Source organism: Mya arenaria, chromosome 15 (assembly GCF_026914265.1).
Source record: "Mya arenaria isolate MELC-2E11 chromosome 15, ASM2691426v1".
Lineage (NCBI taxonomy): Eukaryota > Metazoa > Mollusca > Bivalvia > Myida > Myidae > Mya > Mya arenaria.
This window is the reverse complement of record NC_069136.1, coordinates 45,835,593-45,849,195: the sequence shown is the minus strand read 5'-3', so window position 1 is coordinate 45,849,195 and position 13,603 is coordinate 45,835,593. Positions and strand designations below refer to the sequence as shown.

General features: G+C 38.9%; 1 protein-coding gene across 1 annotated transcript; it reads right to left on the bottom strand.

Annotated features, from left to right (window-relative positions):
- Window positions 1–533: 533 nt before the first annotated feature.
- Window positions 534–13,373, bottom strand: LOC128218916 (transcription initiation factor TFIID subunit 9B-like). The gene is made up of 6 exons (XM_052926690.1): window positions 13,228–13,373; window positions 12,726–12,862; window positions 12,264–12,395; window positions 11,867–11,945; window positions 3,013–3,096; window positions 534–1,655 (listed from the first exon to the last, which is right to left on the bottom strand). Exons 1-6 carry the CDS (start codon window positions 13,346–13,348, stop codon window positions 1,483–1,485), a joined length of 726 nt encoding a protein of 241 aa, XP_052782650.1. The 5' UTR covers window positions 13,349–13,373; the 3' UTR covers window positions 534–1,482.
- Window positions 13,374–13,603: the final 230 nt, after the last annotated feature.

The window sequence follows — 13,603 nt, the reverse complement described above, 5'->3', positions numbered from 1 at the left end:
GCAGTTTTATACGGTTGGCTGCAGAAGTCTTTAGAATATGGTAGATTTATCATTAATTTGACCAAATATTTACATGCACTTAATCCAGTCTTCCATATTGAGGATGCAAGTCAGGTTGACCTTAAGTATTTAAGCCAAAGTCACTAAAATTACCAGGTAATTTAATGATCAGGTCACGACCACAGGTATGAGTTGCGTTAACAGATTACAACATAGCAAATGTTCAAGCCTTGATCATTCCAAGCAAGACCTTAATCAAAATATGGTAAATAAGTGTACGGTAGGTAGGTGGCGATCTCTGCTAATGTATCATTGCATATATCTTGTACAGTGCTTGATTGTGAACAGCTTAAGCATCTCTCCTCTGCTCCTTGTCCCTTCACTAACTCTTGAACCATTGGATATAAATGTACCTTTAATGTCCTCAACTCTTTGTTACTTACTCATGTTTTTTTCCATTAACCCATGGTGATTCAAGAGTTGGCTGCTCAAACAAAGAGGCAAAACCCAGAGGGAACAAGAAGTTTATCATGTTTCATTCAAACTTTATTGATCATGAAAATGCACACGACATTGCAATGGGCTTATAACTTCTTTGTGTAAACAATATGATGAAAACATTAAAATTAATAATTTAAAGAAAAACATAGATCATAGACATTTCGCCACATAACTTGAGTGTGTCATCCAATAAATTCGTTACAGTCCTAAAAAAATGGATAGTAATGTTTAATTCTGATACTTCTATCCATATAGTCAGTAACAGTAATTATGAACATGCCTTAGTCAGTACCTCAGATTGTTCAGACTAACTTTGCAGACAGTGACCACCGAGAAGAGCAAGCTCTATGATTCTTTCAAAACCTTCATTTTTAATACCAGCACATTAAACCATCACTTACCACCATATAGGTTTTATTGCTATAATACTGTGACGTCCTTGTTCATTTCCACATGGCTTCATATTCGGGGTGTCATGATGACTTTTAAAAATAATCATACACACACAGTAGATTTTTCATTAATTTCATGCTTTTCAGTGGTTTATTGAAAAATAATGGTGGATAATATATCTGATGAATTCATTGTTTAACTTGTTTTAGCCCATTTCGCTACAAAAAGTTAACATAATTGAACATAGTGCTAGGAAGAAAAAACAATGATCCATTTGGGGCGATTTTCCAATGAAATATTAATCATTAATTATTTTACAATGAAACAGACAATTAATCTCCATACAAATTATTTATTGAATTTGCAACACAATGGAATCCTGTAATATTAAAGCATTCAGTACTGTACTTCTTATTCCATATTTCACTTCACATTTTGGACATCTTCCAAAGATATCTTACAGTGATCTTATTGAAAAAGTACTAAACAGTCAGTCACATAATCACATGTAGCCATGAACCATTCAACTGCAGATGACACTAATACATTCCTAGATAAATCATAACTCATTGTAACACACCCATCCATTCAAGTGAGGTCATAATCCTCCTCATGTTTCCTCTTAAGGGGGTTGTTCATGAAACTCTGTACGAGGGGTGTTCCGGATGTCATGGGGGTCATTACAGAAGCGGCAGGCATGATGGAGGACAGGGGCACTTGTTGACTGCCCCCTGATATACTACCAGGTACCAGACTGCTGCCTGAAATAGAAATAACGTATATTACAGTACAGTCCACTTCAAAACCTCACTTCTTGTTTTACTCTGTATTCTGTCTGTACCTTTTGACATTTCCAAGAAAATTCAAGGAACAGTTAATCCATCAGGAGCCTTGTAAGTCTTGTCAATTCTTTGTTTTCTTTTTCAGCCAAAATATGTATTGATTGGTCAATATTCATCAAATAACTACTGCTGGCCAATTAAGTTGCTTCTATAAGCAAACAAGTCGTAATATAATCTATGGATAGCCTTGTTTTATACCATTGGCTTCAGATGCCTCATTACTGAGATATGTGTAATGATTTATGTGTATTTTTGTAGGGTAAAATGGGGGAAAGTGAGATATGTGAAATGTTGTAGGGTAAAAAGGGGGCAAGGAGATATATGTAGTGATGAAGAGTAAAAAAGATGGCAGCAGAGATGTGTAGTGTAAAAGGGTGAAAAGGGGGCAGTGAGTTATACAAAATGTTAAGAGGTAAAAGGGGGGGGGGGGGCAGTGAGATGTTAAGAGGTTAAAGAGGGAGGCAGTTAGATATGTGAAGTGTGTAGAGGTAAAAAGGGTTGGGGGGAGTGGGGGGCAGTGAGATATATGAAGTGTGTAGAGGTAAAAAGGGGGGCAGTGAGATATATGATGCATAAAGAGGTAAAAAGGGGGCAGTGAGATATATGAAATGTTAAGAGGTGAAAAAGGGGACAGTAAGTTATATGAAGATTTATAAAGTTTTAAGTGGTAAAAAGGGCGAAGTGAGATATATGAAGTGTAAAGAGGTGAAAAAGGGGGCACTAAGATATATGAAATGTTAAGAGGTAAAAAGGGAGGCAGTGAGATATATGAAGATATATGAAGTTTTAAGAGGTAAAAAGGGGGTAGTGAGTTATAAGAAATTTTTAGAGGTAAAAAGGGGGCAGTGAGATATAAGAAGCATTGAGAGGTAAAAAGGGGGGACAGTGAGATGTATGAAGTGTTAAGGGGTAAAAAAGGGTGGCAGTGAGATATATTAAGTGTTAAGAGGTAAAAAGGGGGACAGGGACAGTGGTCGAAATTAGCACAAGCCCTGCACTGGCAAAATGTCATCCAGGCTTGCTCAAATTCTTAATTTTATATAGCAGGGCTTTTTAAAAAATTTGCCATGCAAGAGTATATGAAATCTGGCTTGTTCATTCGAAAGTCTAATTTCGATGACTGCAGTGAGATATGTGAAGTGTAGCTACTGTAACCATGATGCAGCAGTGACATCAATGCAAGATTGACGGAAGTAGCCCCTTCTTCAGCTACAAGCTAAAGAATTACAAATCCTGAACTTTTACAACAAAAACAAGTAGAATTTAGACAACCAACCTTGCTGCATATGGATAATGGGTTTGACGTGGGAAGGACGGTTGATGACGGACAGCGGCTGGCCAGACATCCCTACTTGGAACTCTGTAATTCACCAACGATACAACATGCTGAATTACTATTTTAAGATAACATTCACAGCAGTTGTAAACTAGCATCAGCATTTTTTTTAGCTATCAATGCTTCAAAGAAACAAAAACTACGGACTGCTATAATGTGATGTATCAAAACTGGTAACTACCTGTAAGCTTGGATCGTAACTGGTAACTACCTGTAAGCTTGGATAGTGACTGGTAACTACCTGTAAGCTTGGATAGTGACTGGTTGTTACCTGTAAGCTTGGATAGTAACTGGTAACTACCTGTAAGCTTGGATAGTGACTGGTAACTACCTGTAAGCTTGGATAGTAACTGGTAACTACCTGTAAGCTTGGATAGTAACTGGTTGCTACCTGTAAGCTTGGATAGTAACTGGTAACTACCTGTAAGCTTGGATAGTAACTGGTAACTACCTGTAAGCTTGGATAGTAACTGGTAACTACCTGTAAGCTTGGATAGTAACTGGTAACTACCTGTAAGCTTGGATAGTAACTGGTTGCTACCTGTAAGCTTGGATAGTAACTGGTTGTTACCTGTAAGCTTGGATAGTAACTGGTAACTACCTGTAAGCTTGGATAGTAACTGGTAACTACCTGTAAGCTTGGATAGTAACTGGTTGCTACCTGTAAGCTTGGATAGTAACTGGTTGTTACCTGTAAGCTTGGATAGTAACTGGTAACTACCTGTAAGCTTGGATAGTGACTGGTAACTACCTGTAAGCTTGGATAGTGACTGGTAACTACCTGTAAGCTTGGATAGTAACTGGTAACTACCTGTAAGCTTGGATAGTGACTGGTAACTACCTGTAAGCTTGGATAATAACTGGTAGCTACCTGTAAGCTTGGATAGTAACTGGTAACTACCTGTAAGCTTGGATAGTAACTGGTTGTTACCTGTAAGCTTGGATAGTGACTGGTAACTACCTGTAAGCTTGGATAATAACTGGTAGCTACCTGTAAGCTTGGATAGTGACTGGTAACTACCTGTAAGCTTGGATAGTAACTGGTAACTACCTGTAAGCTTGGATAGTAACTGGTAACTACCTGTAAGCTTGGATAGTAACTGGTAACTACCTGTAAGCTTGGATAGTAACTGGTAACTACCTGCAAGCTTGGATAGTAACTGGTAACTACCTGTAAGCTTGGATAGTAACTGGTTGTTACCAGTAAGCTTGGATAGTGACTGGTTGTTACCTGTAAGCTTGGATAATAACTGGTAGCTACCTGTAAGCTTGGATAGTAACTGGTAACTACCTGTAAGCTTGGATAGTAACTGGTAACTACCTGTAAGCTTGGATAGTAACTGGTAACTACCTGTAAGCTTGGATAGTAACTGGTTGCTACCTGTAAGCTTGGATAGTAACTGGTTGCTACCTGTAAGCTTGGATAGTAACTGGTTGTTACCTGTAAGCTTGGATAGTGACTGGTAACTACCTGTAAGCTTGGATAGTAACTGGTAACTACCTGTAACTTTGGATAGAAACTGGTAATTACCTGTAAGCTTGAATAGTAACTGGTTGCTACCTGTAAGCTTGGATAGTGACTGGTTGTTACCTGTAAGCTTGTATAGTAACTGGTAACTACCTGTAACTTTGGATAGAAACTGGTAACTACCTGTAAGCTTGAATAGTAACTGGTTATTACCTGTAAGCTTGGATAGTAACTGGAAGCTACCTGTAAGCTTGAATAGTAACTGGTAGCTACCTGTAAGCTTGAATAGTAACTGGTAACTACCTGTAACTTTGGATAGAAACTGGTAGCTACCTGTAAGCTTGGATAGTAACTGGTAGCTACCTGTAAGCTTGGATAGTAACTGGTTGCTACCTGTAAGCTTGAATAGTAACTGGTTGCTACCTGTAAGCTTGAATAGTAACTGGTTGCTACCTGTGAGCTTGGATAGTAACTGGTTGCTACCTGTGAGCTTGGATAGTAACTGGTTGCTACCTGTGAGCTTGGATAGTAACTGGTTGCTACCTGTAAGCTTGGATAGTAACTGGTTGCTACCTGTAAGCTTGGATAGTAACTGGTTGCTACCTGTAAGCTTGGATAGTAACTGGTTGCTACCTGTAAGCTTTGATAGTAACTGGTTGTTACCTGTAAGCTTGGATAGTAACTGGTTGTTACCTGTAAGCTTGGATAGTAACTGGTTGTTACCTGTAAGCTTGGATAGTAACTGGTTGTTACCTGTAAGCTTGGATAGTAACTGGTTGTTACCTGTAAGCTTGGATAGTAACTGGTTGTTACCTGTAAGCTTGGATAGTAACTGGTTGTTACCTGTAAGCTTGGATAGTAACTGGTTGCTACCTGTAAGCTTGGATAGTAACTGGTTGCTACCTGTAAGCTTGGATAGTAACTGGTTGCTACCTGTAAGCTTGGATAGTAACTGGTTGCTACCTGTAAGCTTGGATAGTAACTGGTTGTTACCTGTAAGCTTGGATAGTAACTGGTTGCTACCTGTAAGCTTGGATAGTAACTGGTAACTACCTGTAAGCTTGGATAGTAACTGGTAACTACCTGTAAGCTTGGATAGTGACTGTTACCTGTAAGCTTGGATAGTAACTGGTAACTACCTGTAAGCTTGGATAGTAACTGGTAACTACCTGTAAGCTTGGATAGTAACTGGTAACTACCTGTAAGCTTGGATAGTGACTGGTTGTTACCTGTAAGCTTGGATAGTAACTGGTTGTTACCTGTAAGCTTGGATAGTAACTGGTAACTACCTGTAAGCTTGGATAGTAACTGGTAACTACATGTAAGCTTGAATAGTGACTGGTAACTACCTGTAAGCTTGGATAGTGACTGGTTGCTACCTGTAAGCTTGGATAGTGACTGGTTGTTACCTGTAAGCTTGGATAATAACTGGTAGCTACCTGTAAGCTTGGATAGTAACTGGTAACTACCTGTAAGCTTGGATAGTAACTGGTAACTACCAGTAAGCTTGGATAGTAACTGGTAACTACCTGTAAGCTTGGATAGTGACTGGTAACTACCTGTAAGCTTGGATAGTAACTGGTTGTTACCTGTAAGCTTGGATAGTAACTGGTAACTACCTGTAAGCTTGGATAGTAACTGGTTGCTACCTGTAAGCTTGGATAGTAACTGGTTGTTACCTGTAAACTTGGATAGTAACTGATTACTACCTGTAAGCTTGGATAGTAACTGGAAGCTACCTGTAAGCTTGAATAGTAACTGGTAGCTACCTGTAAGCTTGAATAGTAACTGGTAACTACCTGTAACTTTGGATAGAAACTGGTAGCTACCTGTAAGCTTGGATAGTAACTGGTAGCTACCTGTAAGCTTGGATAGTAACTGGTTGCTACCTGTAAGCTTGAATAGTAACTGGTTGCTACCTGTAAGCTTGAATAGTAACTGGTTGCTACCTGTGAGCTTGGATAGTAACTGGTTGCTACCTGTGAGCTTGGATAGTAACTGGTTGCTACCTGTGAGCTTGGATAGTAACTGGTTGCTACCTGTAAGCTTGGATAGTAACTGGTTGCTACCTGTAAGCTTGGATAGTAACTGGTTGCTACCTGTAAGCTTGGATAGTAACTGGTTGCTACCTGTAAGCTTTGATAGTAACTGGTTGTTACCTGTAAGCTTGGATAGTAACTGGTTGTTACCTGTAAGCTTGGATAGTAACTGGTTGTTACCTGTAAGCTTGGATAGTAACTGGTTGTTACCTGTAAGCTTGGATAGTAACTGGTTGTTACCTGTAAGCTTGGATAGTAACTGGTTGTTACCTGTAAGCTTGGATAGTAACTGGTTGTTACCTGTAAGCTTGGATAGTAACTGGTTGTTACCTGTAAGCTTGGATAGTAACTGGTTGTTACCTGTAAGCTTGGATAGTAACTGGTTGTTACCTGTAAGCTTGGATAGTAACTGGTTGTTACCTGTAAGCTTGGATAGTAACTGGTTGTTACCTGTAAGCTTGGATAGTAACTGGTTGCTACCTGTAAGCTTGGATAGTAACTGGTTGCTACCTGTAAGCTTGGATAGTAACTGGTAACTACCTGTAAGCTTGGATAGTAACTGGTTGCTACCTGTTAGCTTGGATAGTAACTGGTTGTTACCTGTAAGCTTGGATAGTAACTGGTTGTTACCTGTAAGCTTGGATAGTAACTGGTAACTACCTGTAAGCTTGGATAGTGACTGGTAACTACCTGTAAGCTTGGATAGTAACTGGTTGTTACCTGTAAGCTTGGATAGTAACTGGTTGTTACCTGTAAGCTTGGATAGTAACTGGTAACTACCTGTAAGCTTGGATAGTAACTGGTAACTACCAGTAAGCTTGGATAGTAACTGGTAACTACCTGTAAGCTTGGATAGTGACTGGTAACTACCTGTAAGCTTGGATAGTAACTGGTTGTTACCTGTAAGCTTGGATAGTAACTGGTAACTACCTGTAAGCTTGGATAGTAACTGGTTGCTACCTGTAAGCTTGGATAGTAACTGGTTGTTACCTGTAAACTTGGATAGTAACTGATTACTACCTGTAAGCTTGGATAGTGACTGGTTGTTACCTGTAAGCTTGGATAGTAACTGGTAACTACCTGTAAGCTTGGATAGTAACTGGTAACTACCTGTAAGCTTGGATAGTAACTGGTTGTTACCTGTAAGCTTGGATAGTAACTGGTTGTTACCTGTAAGCTTGGATAGAAACTGGTTGTTACCTGTAAGCTTGGATAGTAACTGGTTGCAACCTGTAAGCTTGGATAGTAACTGGTTGTTTACCTGTAAGCTTGGATAGTAACTGGTAACTACCTGTAAGCTTGGATAGTGACTGGTTGTTACCTGTAAGCTTGGATAGTAACTGGTTGTTACCTGTAAGCTTGGATAGTAACTGGTTGTTACCTGTAAGCTTGGATAGTAACTGGTTGTTACCTGTAAGCTTGGATAGTAACTGGTTGTTACCTGTAAGCTTGGATAGTAACTGGTAACTACCTGTAAGCTTGGATAGTGACTGGTTGTTACCTGTAAGCTTGGATAGTAACTGGTAACTACCTGTAAGCTTGGATAGTAACTGGTTGTTACCTGTAAGCTTGGATAGTGACTGGTTGTTACCTGTAAGCTTGGATAGTAACTGGTAACTACCAGTAAGCTTGGATAGTGACTGGTTGTTACCTGTAAGCTTGGATAATAACTGGTAGCTACCTGTAAGCTTGGTTAGTAACTGGTAACTACCTGTAAGCTTGGATAGTAACTGGTTGTTACCTGTAAGCTTGGATAGTGACTGGTTGTTACCTGTAAGCTTGGATAGTAACTGGTAACTACCAGTAAGCTTGGATAGTGACTGGTTGTTACCTGTAAGCTTGGATAATAACTGGTAACTACCTGTAAGCTTGGATAGTAACTGGTAACTACCTGTAAGCTTGGATAGTAACTGGTAACTACCTGTAAGCTTGAATAGTAACTGGTAACTACCTGTAAGCTTGAATAGTAACTGGTAACTACCAGTAAGCTTGGATAGTGACTGGTTGTTACCTGTAAGCTTGGATAATAACTGGTAGCTACCTGTAAGCTTGGATAGTAACTGGTAACTACCTGTAAGCTTGGATAGTAACTGGTAACTACCAGTAAGCTTGGATAGTAACTGGTAACTACCTGTAAGCTTGGATAGTAACTGGTAACTACCTGTAAGCTTGGATAGTAACTGGTTGTTACCTGTAAGCTTGGATAGTGACTGGTAACTACCTGTAAGCTTGGATAGTGACTGGTTGTTACCTGTAAGCTTGGATAGTAACTGGTTGTTACCTGTAAGCTTGGATAGTAACTGGTAACTACCTGTAAGCTTGGATAGTGACTGTTACCTGTAAGCTTGGATAGTAACTGATAACTACCTGTAAGCTTGGATAGTGACTGGTTGTTACCTGTAAGCTTGGATAGTAACTGGTAACTACCTGTAAGCTTGGATAGTAACTGGTAACTACCTGTAAGCTTGGATAGTAACTGGTTGTTACCTGTAAGCTTGGATAGTAACTGGTTGTTACCTGTAAGCTTGGATAGTAACTGGTAACTACCTGTAAGCTTGGATAGTAACTGGTAACTACCTGTAAGCTTGGATAGTAACTGGTTGTTACCTGTAAGCTTGGATAGTAACTGGTAACTACCTGTAAGCTTGGATAGTAACTGGTAACTACCTGTAAGCTTGGATAGTAACTGGTAACTACCTGTAAGCTTGGATAGTGACTGGTAACTACCTGTACGCTTGGATAGTAACTGGTAACTACCTGTAAGCTTGAATAGTAACTGGTAACTACCAGTAAGCTTGGATAGTGACTGGTTGTTACCTGTAAGCTTGGATAATAACTGGTAGCTACCTGTAAGCTTGGATAGTAACTGGTAACTACCTGTAAGCTTGGATAGTAACTGGTAACTACCAGTAAGCTTGGATAGTGACTGGTTGTTACCTGTAAGCTTGGATAGTAACTGGTAACTACCTGTAAGCTTGGATAGTAACTGGTAACTACCTGTAAGCTTGGATAGTAACTGGTAACTACCTGTAAGCTTGGATAGTAACTGGTAACTACCTGTAAGCTTGGATAGTAACTGGTAACTACCTGTAAGCTTGGATAGTAACTGGTAACTACCTGTAAGCTTGGATAGTAACTGGTAACTACCTGTAAGCTTGGATAGTGACTGGTAACTACCTGTAAGCTTGGATAGTAACTGGTTGTTACCTGTAAGCTTGGATAGTAACTGGTAACTACCTGTAAGCTTGGATAGTAACTGGTAACTACCTGTAAGCTTGGATAGTAACTGGTAACTACCTGTAAGCTTGGATAGTGACTGGTAACTACCAGTAAGCTTGGATAGTGACTGGTAACTACCTGTAAGCTTGGATAGTAACTGGTAACTACCTGTAAGCTTGGATAGTGACTGGTAACTACCTGTAAGCTTGGATAGTAACTGGTTGTTACCTGTAAGCTTGGATAGTAACTGGTAACTACCAGTAAGCTTGGATAGTAACTGGTAACTACCTGTAAGCTTGGATAGTAACTGGTTGTTACCTGTAAGCTTGGATAGTGACTGGTAACTACCAGTAAGCTTGGATAGTAACTGGTAACTACCTGTAAGCTTGGATAGTAACTGGTAACTACCTGTAAGCTTGGATAGTAACTGGTAACTACCTGTAAGCTTGGATAGTGACTGGTAACTACCTGTAAGCTTGGATAGTAACTGGTTGTTACCTGTAAGCTTGGATAGTAACTGGTAACTACCTGTAAGCTTGGATAGTGACTGGTAACTACCTGTAAGCTTGGATAGTAACTGGTTGTTACCTGTAAGCTTGGATAGTGACTGGTTGTTACCAGTAAGCTTGGATAGTAACTGGTAACTACCTGTAAGCTTGGATAGTAACTGGTTGTTACCTGTAAGCTTGGATAGTAACTGGTAACTACCTGTAAGCTTGGATAGTAACTGGTAACTACCTGTAAGCTTGGATAGTGACTGGTAACTACCTGTAAGCTTGGATAGTAACTGGTTGTTACCTGTAAGCTTGGATAGTAACTGGTAACTACCTGTAAGCTTGGATAGTAACTGGTAACTACCTGTAAGCTTGGATAGTAACTGGTAACTACCTGTAAGCTTGGATAGTAACTGGTAACTACCTGTAAGCTTGGATAGTAACTGGTAACTACCTGTAAGCTTGGATAGTAACTGGTAACTACCTGTAAGCTTGGATAGTGACTGGTAACTACCTGTAAGCTTGGATAGTAACTGGTTGTTACCTGTAAGCTTGGATAGTAACTGGTAACTACCTGTAAGCTTGGATAGTGACTGGTTGTTACCTGTAAGCTTGGATAGTAACTGGTAACTACCTGTAAGCTTGGATAGTAACTGGTAACTACCTGTAAGCTTGGATAGTGACTGGTAACTACCAGTAAGCTTGGATAGTGACTGGTTGTTACCTGTAAGCTTGGATAGTAACTGGTAGCTACCTGTAAGCTTGGATAGTGACTGGTAACTACCTGTAAGCTTGGATAGTGACTGTTACCTGTAAGCTTGGATAGTAACTGGTAACTACCTGTAAGCTTGGATAGTAACTGGTAACTACCAGTAAGCTTGGATAGTGACTGGTTGTTACCTGTAAGCTTGGATAATAACTGGTAGCTACCTGTAAGCTTGGATAGTAACTGGTTGTTACCTGTAAGCTTGGATAGTGACTGGTTGTTACCTGTAAGCTTGGATAGTAACTGGTAACTACCAGTAAGCTTGGATAGTGACTGGTTGTTACCTGTAAGCTTGGATAATAACTGGTAGCTACCTGTAAGCTTGGATAGTGTATCATTTGTATTTTACCTTGCTACTTCAGGTTGTCTTTTCTGACAAATTTGGGGCTGAAAATTTTAGTCACCCATTCTCAATGCTATTTTCGTTCTGATAAAAAAAAATTAGACCCTAAACTATTCTTATATGGAAGAGTTGTGTATTTTGAAAGAAATGACCTTGGTCACATTCTTTTCTGTCTATTTTTTAAAGCATTCTTGTTCATTACTTAGTAACATTGAATAAGAATTTCCCAATTTTAGTCAAAATGACCTATTCCCAATCAGATAGAACCTATCACTTTTCCTAAATTAGTGAACAAAACAAAACACTGCTACATGAGATGAAAATTATTTACTTCAGTTACGCATCCTAAAGTCCTTGTTTGTACATCAGTATATCTTCAGTGCATTTTACACAAAACATTTCATTGTCAATGCATTCAATTAACCTATAATGGTGTTTATATCAAAAAGACTACAAGCCACTTACTCTGTTGTACAGGTGTAAGAGAGATTCGGTGCCCACCAGGAAGCTGGTTGACAGGCAGGCCTATCTGTATACGATGAAGCTGAAAACATTCAGTAGGATTAAAAACTTGTTACAAGATAAATGAAAAGAATGGAAAGCATGCAAAAGTAAAGAGATAATACACAATCATTTATTGTTTTTCTTATAACTTAATGTAATCTATTAATGAAAGCTAAGAGTTAGCTGTCAATATGCTTCACTACTAAGGAGTTGTTTACCTACGAGAAATATTTGTAAAAGTAAAATATAAAGATACATAGCTGGATCATTCTAAATATGAGCCAAGACCCTATAGCAGTTCACTCAATTAACTTACTGTGTATCATTTTTATTTAGTTGTATGGTGACAACATGTTACCTTTTTCCTGCTGACCAGTTTATAATTGGGAGCAGACAGGCAGTATCTGTCTGGCGGCAGTCGAGGGCCCGAGTAGGGTTTGATGAGAGGAAGAGACTGATTGTTTTTGTGGCGAGCTATCTCCAACAATAGCTGAAATACAAGGATTATGTATTTGATAAATAGTGAATACGTTTTGCAGTCTTCACAATAAACCCACTTACCCAATCCCAGGGCAAGTAAAATTGCCAAAGGGCAAGTCAAAAGTTCAGTCAGCTTGCCTAAATGGGTCCAAGGTATACAAATACAAACACAATGAAGTATGAAATCTGGGCGTACAAACCACCTAGTATACTCTATTGTCTTATGAAATTTATGGGTTTTCGGGTTTTCCCAGGTTTTCGGTAATTCCACCAACCGATGATTATGAAAGTTCAAACAAATTTGAAAATGAATCACTGTTTAAAACTGGTAACTTCTTACATCTCTTGGAGGAGGTGTAGTGAATGAGTGGTCCATGCGACACTGAACTGCCAACTGAACATCCTCAGTGTCAACTGCCTTCTTGTTGGCATGTCCGCTGTACACTTTCGCATCATCCAGGACATCTGTCACATAGCCTGGTATGAGAAAAATAACAATTTACTAAAAACATAACAAAACAGGTGTTGTACATGTCATATCATATTTCACAGGCATTGTATACTTTGACAGCTTTGACAACAATAAATATATAAAATTAAAAAAACACACTTTAGTCGTCATCAGCTTAAAGGTTAAATTGCACTGACATATTTTAGAAGGAACTCTCAATACTGATGATAACGGAAAATTACAAGAATCTGAAAATCTTTAAACATTACGTCGGTACGAAAGTAATTGAAAAAAGATACCAATTCGACTATTGACAATATCCGACTATTGACATATATCCGAAAAATATACACTTAACAATAAGAGAATAATAGGAGAACAGGTCGCATACGGTAAGTAAATTCCAACATTTGATTTATCAGTCTCGGTTCATATTCTGTAACACCCATATCTTTCAGTATCGCAGCCATAACCTGTGCATCTTTAGGCGAACTTTTAGTTGGTGCTGCCATTTTGCCTACGGCAGCGGTCAACACTCTCAGTGAAAGCAAGCTGTGTAGATCCTACGCAGTGACCTCCCTTATTTAGCGCATGAAATTATTTTTTTTAATAAGCTCTTGTGGGGTATGACGAAAATAGCTTTTTTGACTAAAATACGAAAATAAGGTTATTTTTTATGAAAATTCATGAAGTTATTTTCGCGAAAGTAAGATTTTTGACAAAAATGTAGTTAGTTTTTGGATAAAATATATATATATATATATAAT

Bases quoted from the DNA above. Each gene is read 5' to 3' on its own strand.
- LOC128218916 (XM_052926690.1), bottom strand. From the start codon at position 13,348: ATGGCAGCACCAACTAAAAGTTCGCCTAAAGATGCACAGGTTATGGCT. The intron at 12,863-13,227 runs GTATGCGACCTG...TTCTCATACCAG, and splicing joins AATGTTGGAATTTACTTACC to GCTATGTGACAGATGTCCTG. The intron at 1,656-3,012 runs GTTGGTTGTCTA...TTTCTATTTCAG, and splicing joins CATTATCCATATGCAGCAAG to GCAGCAGTCTGGTACCTGGT.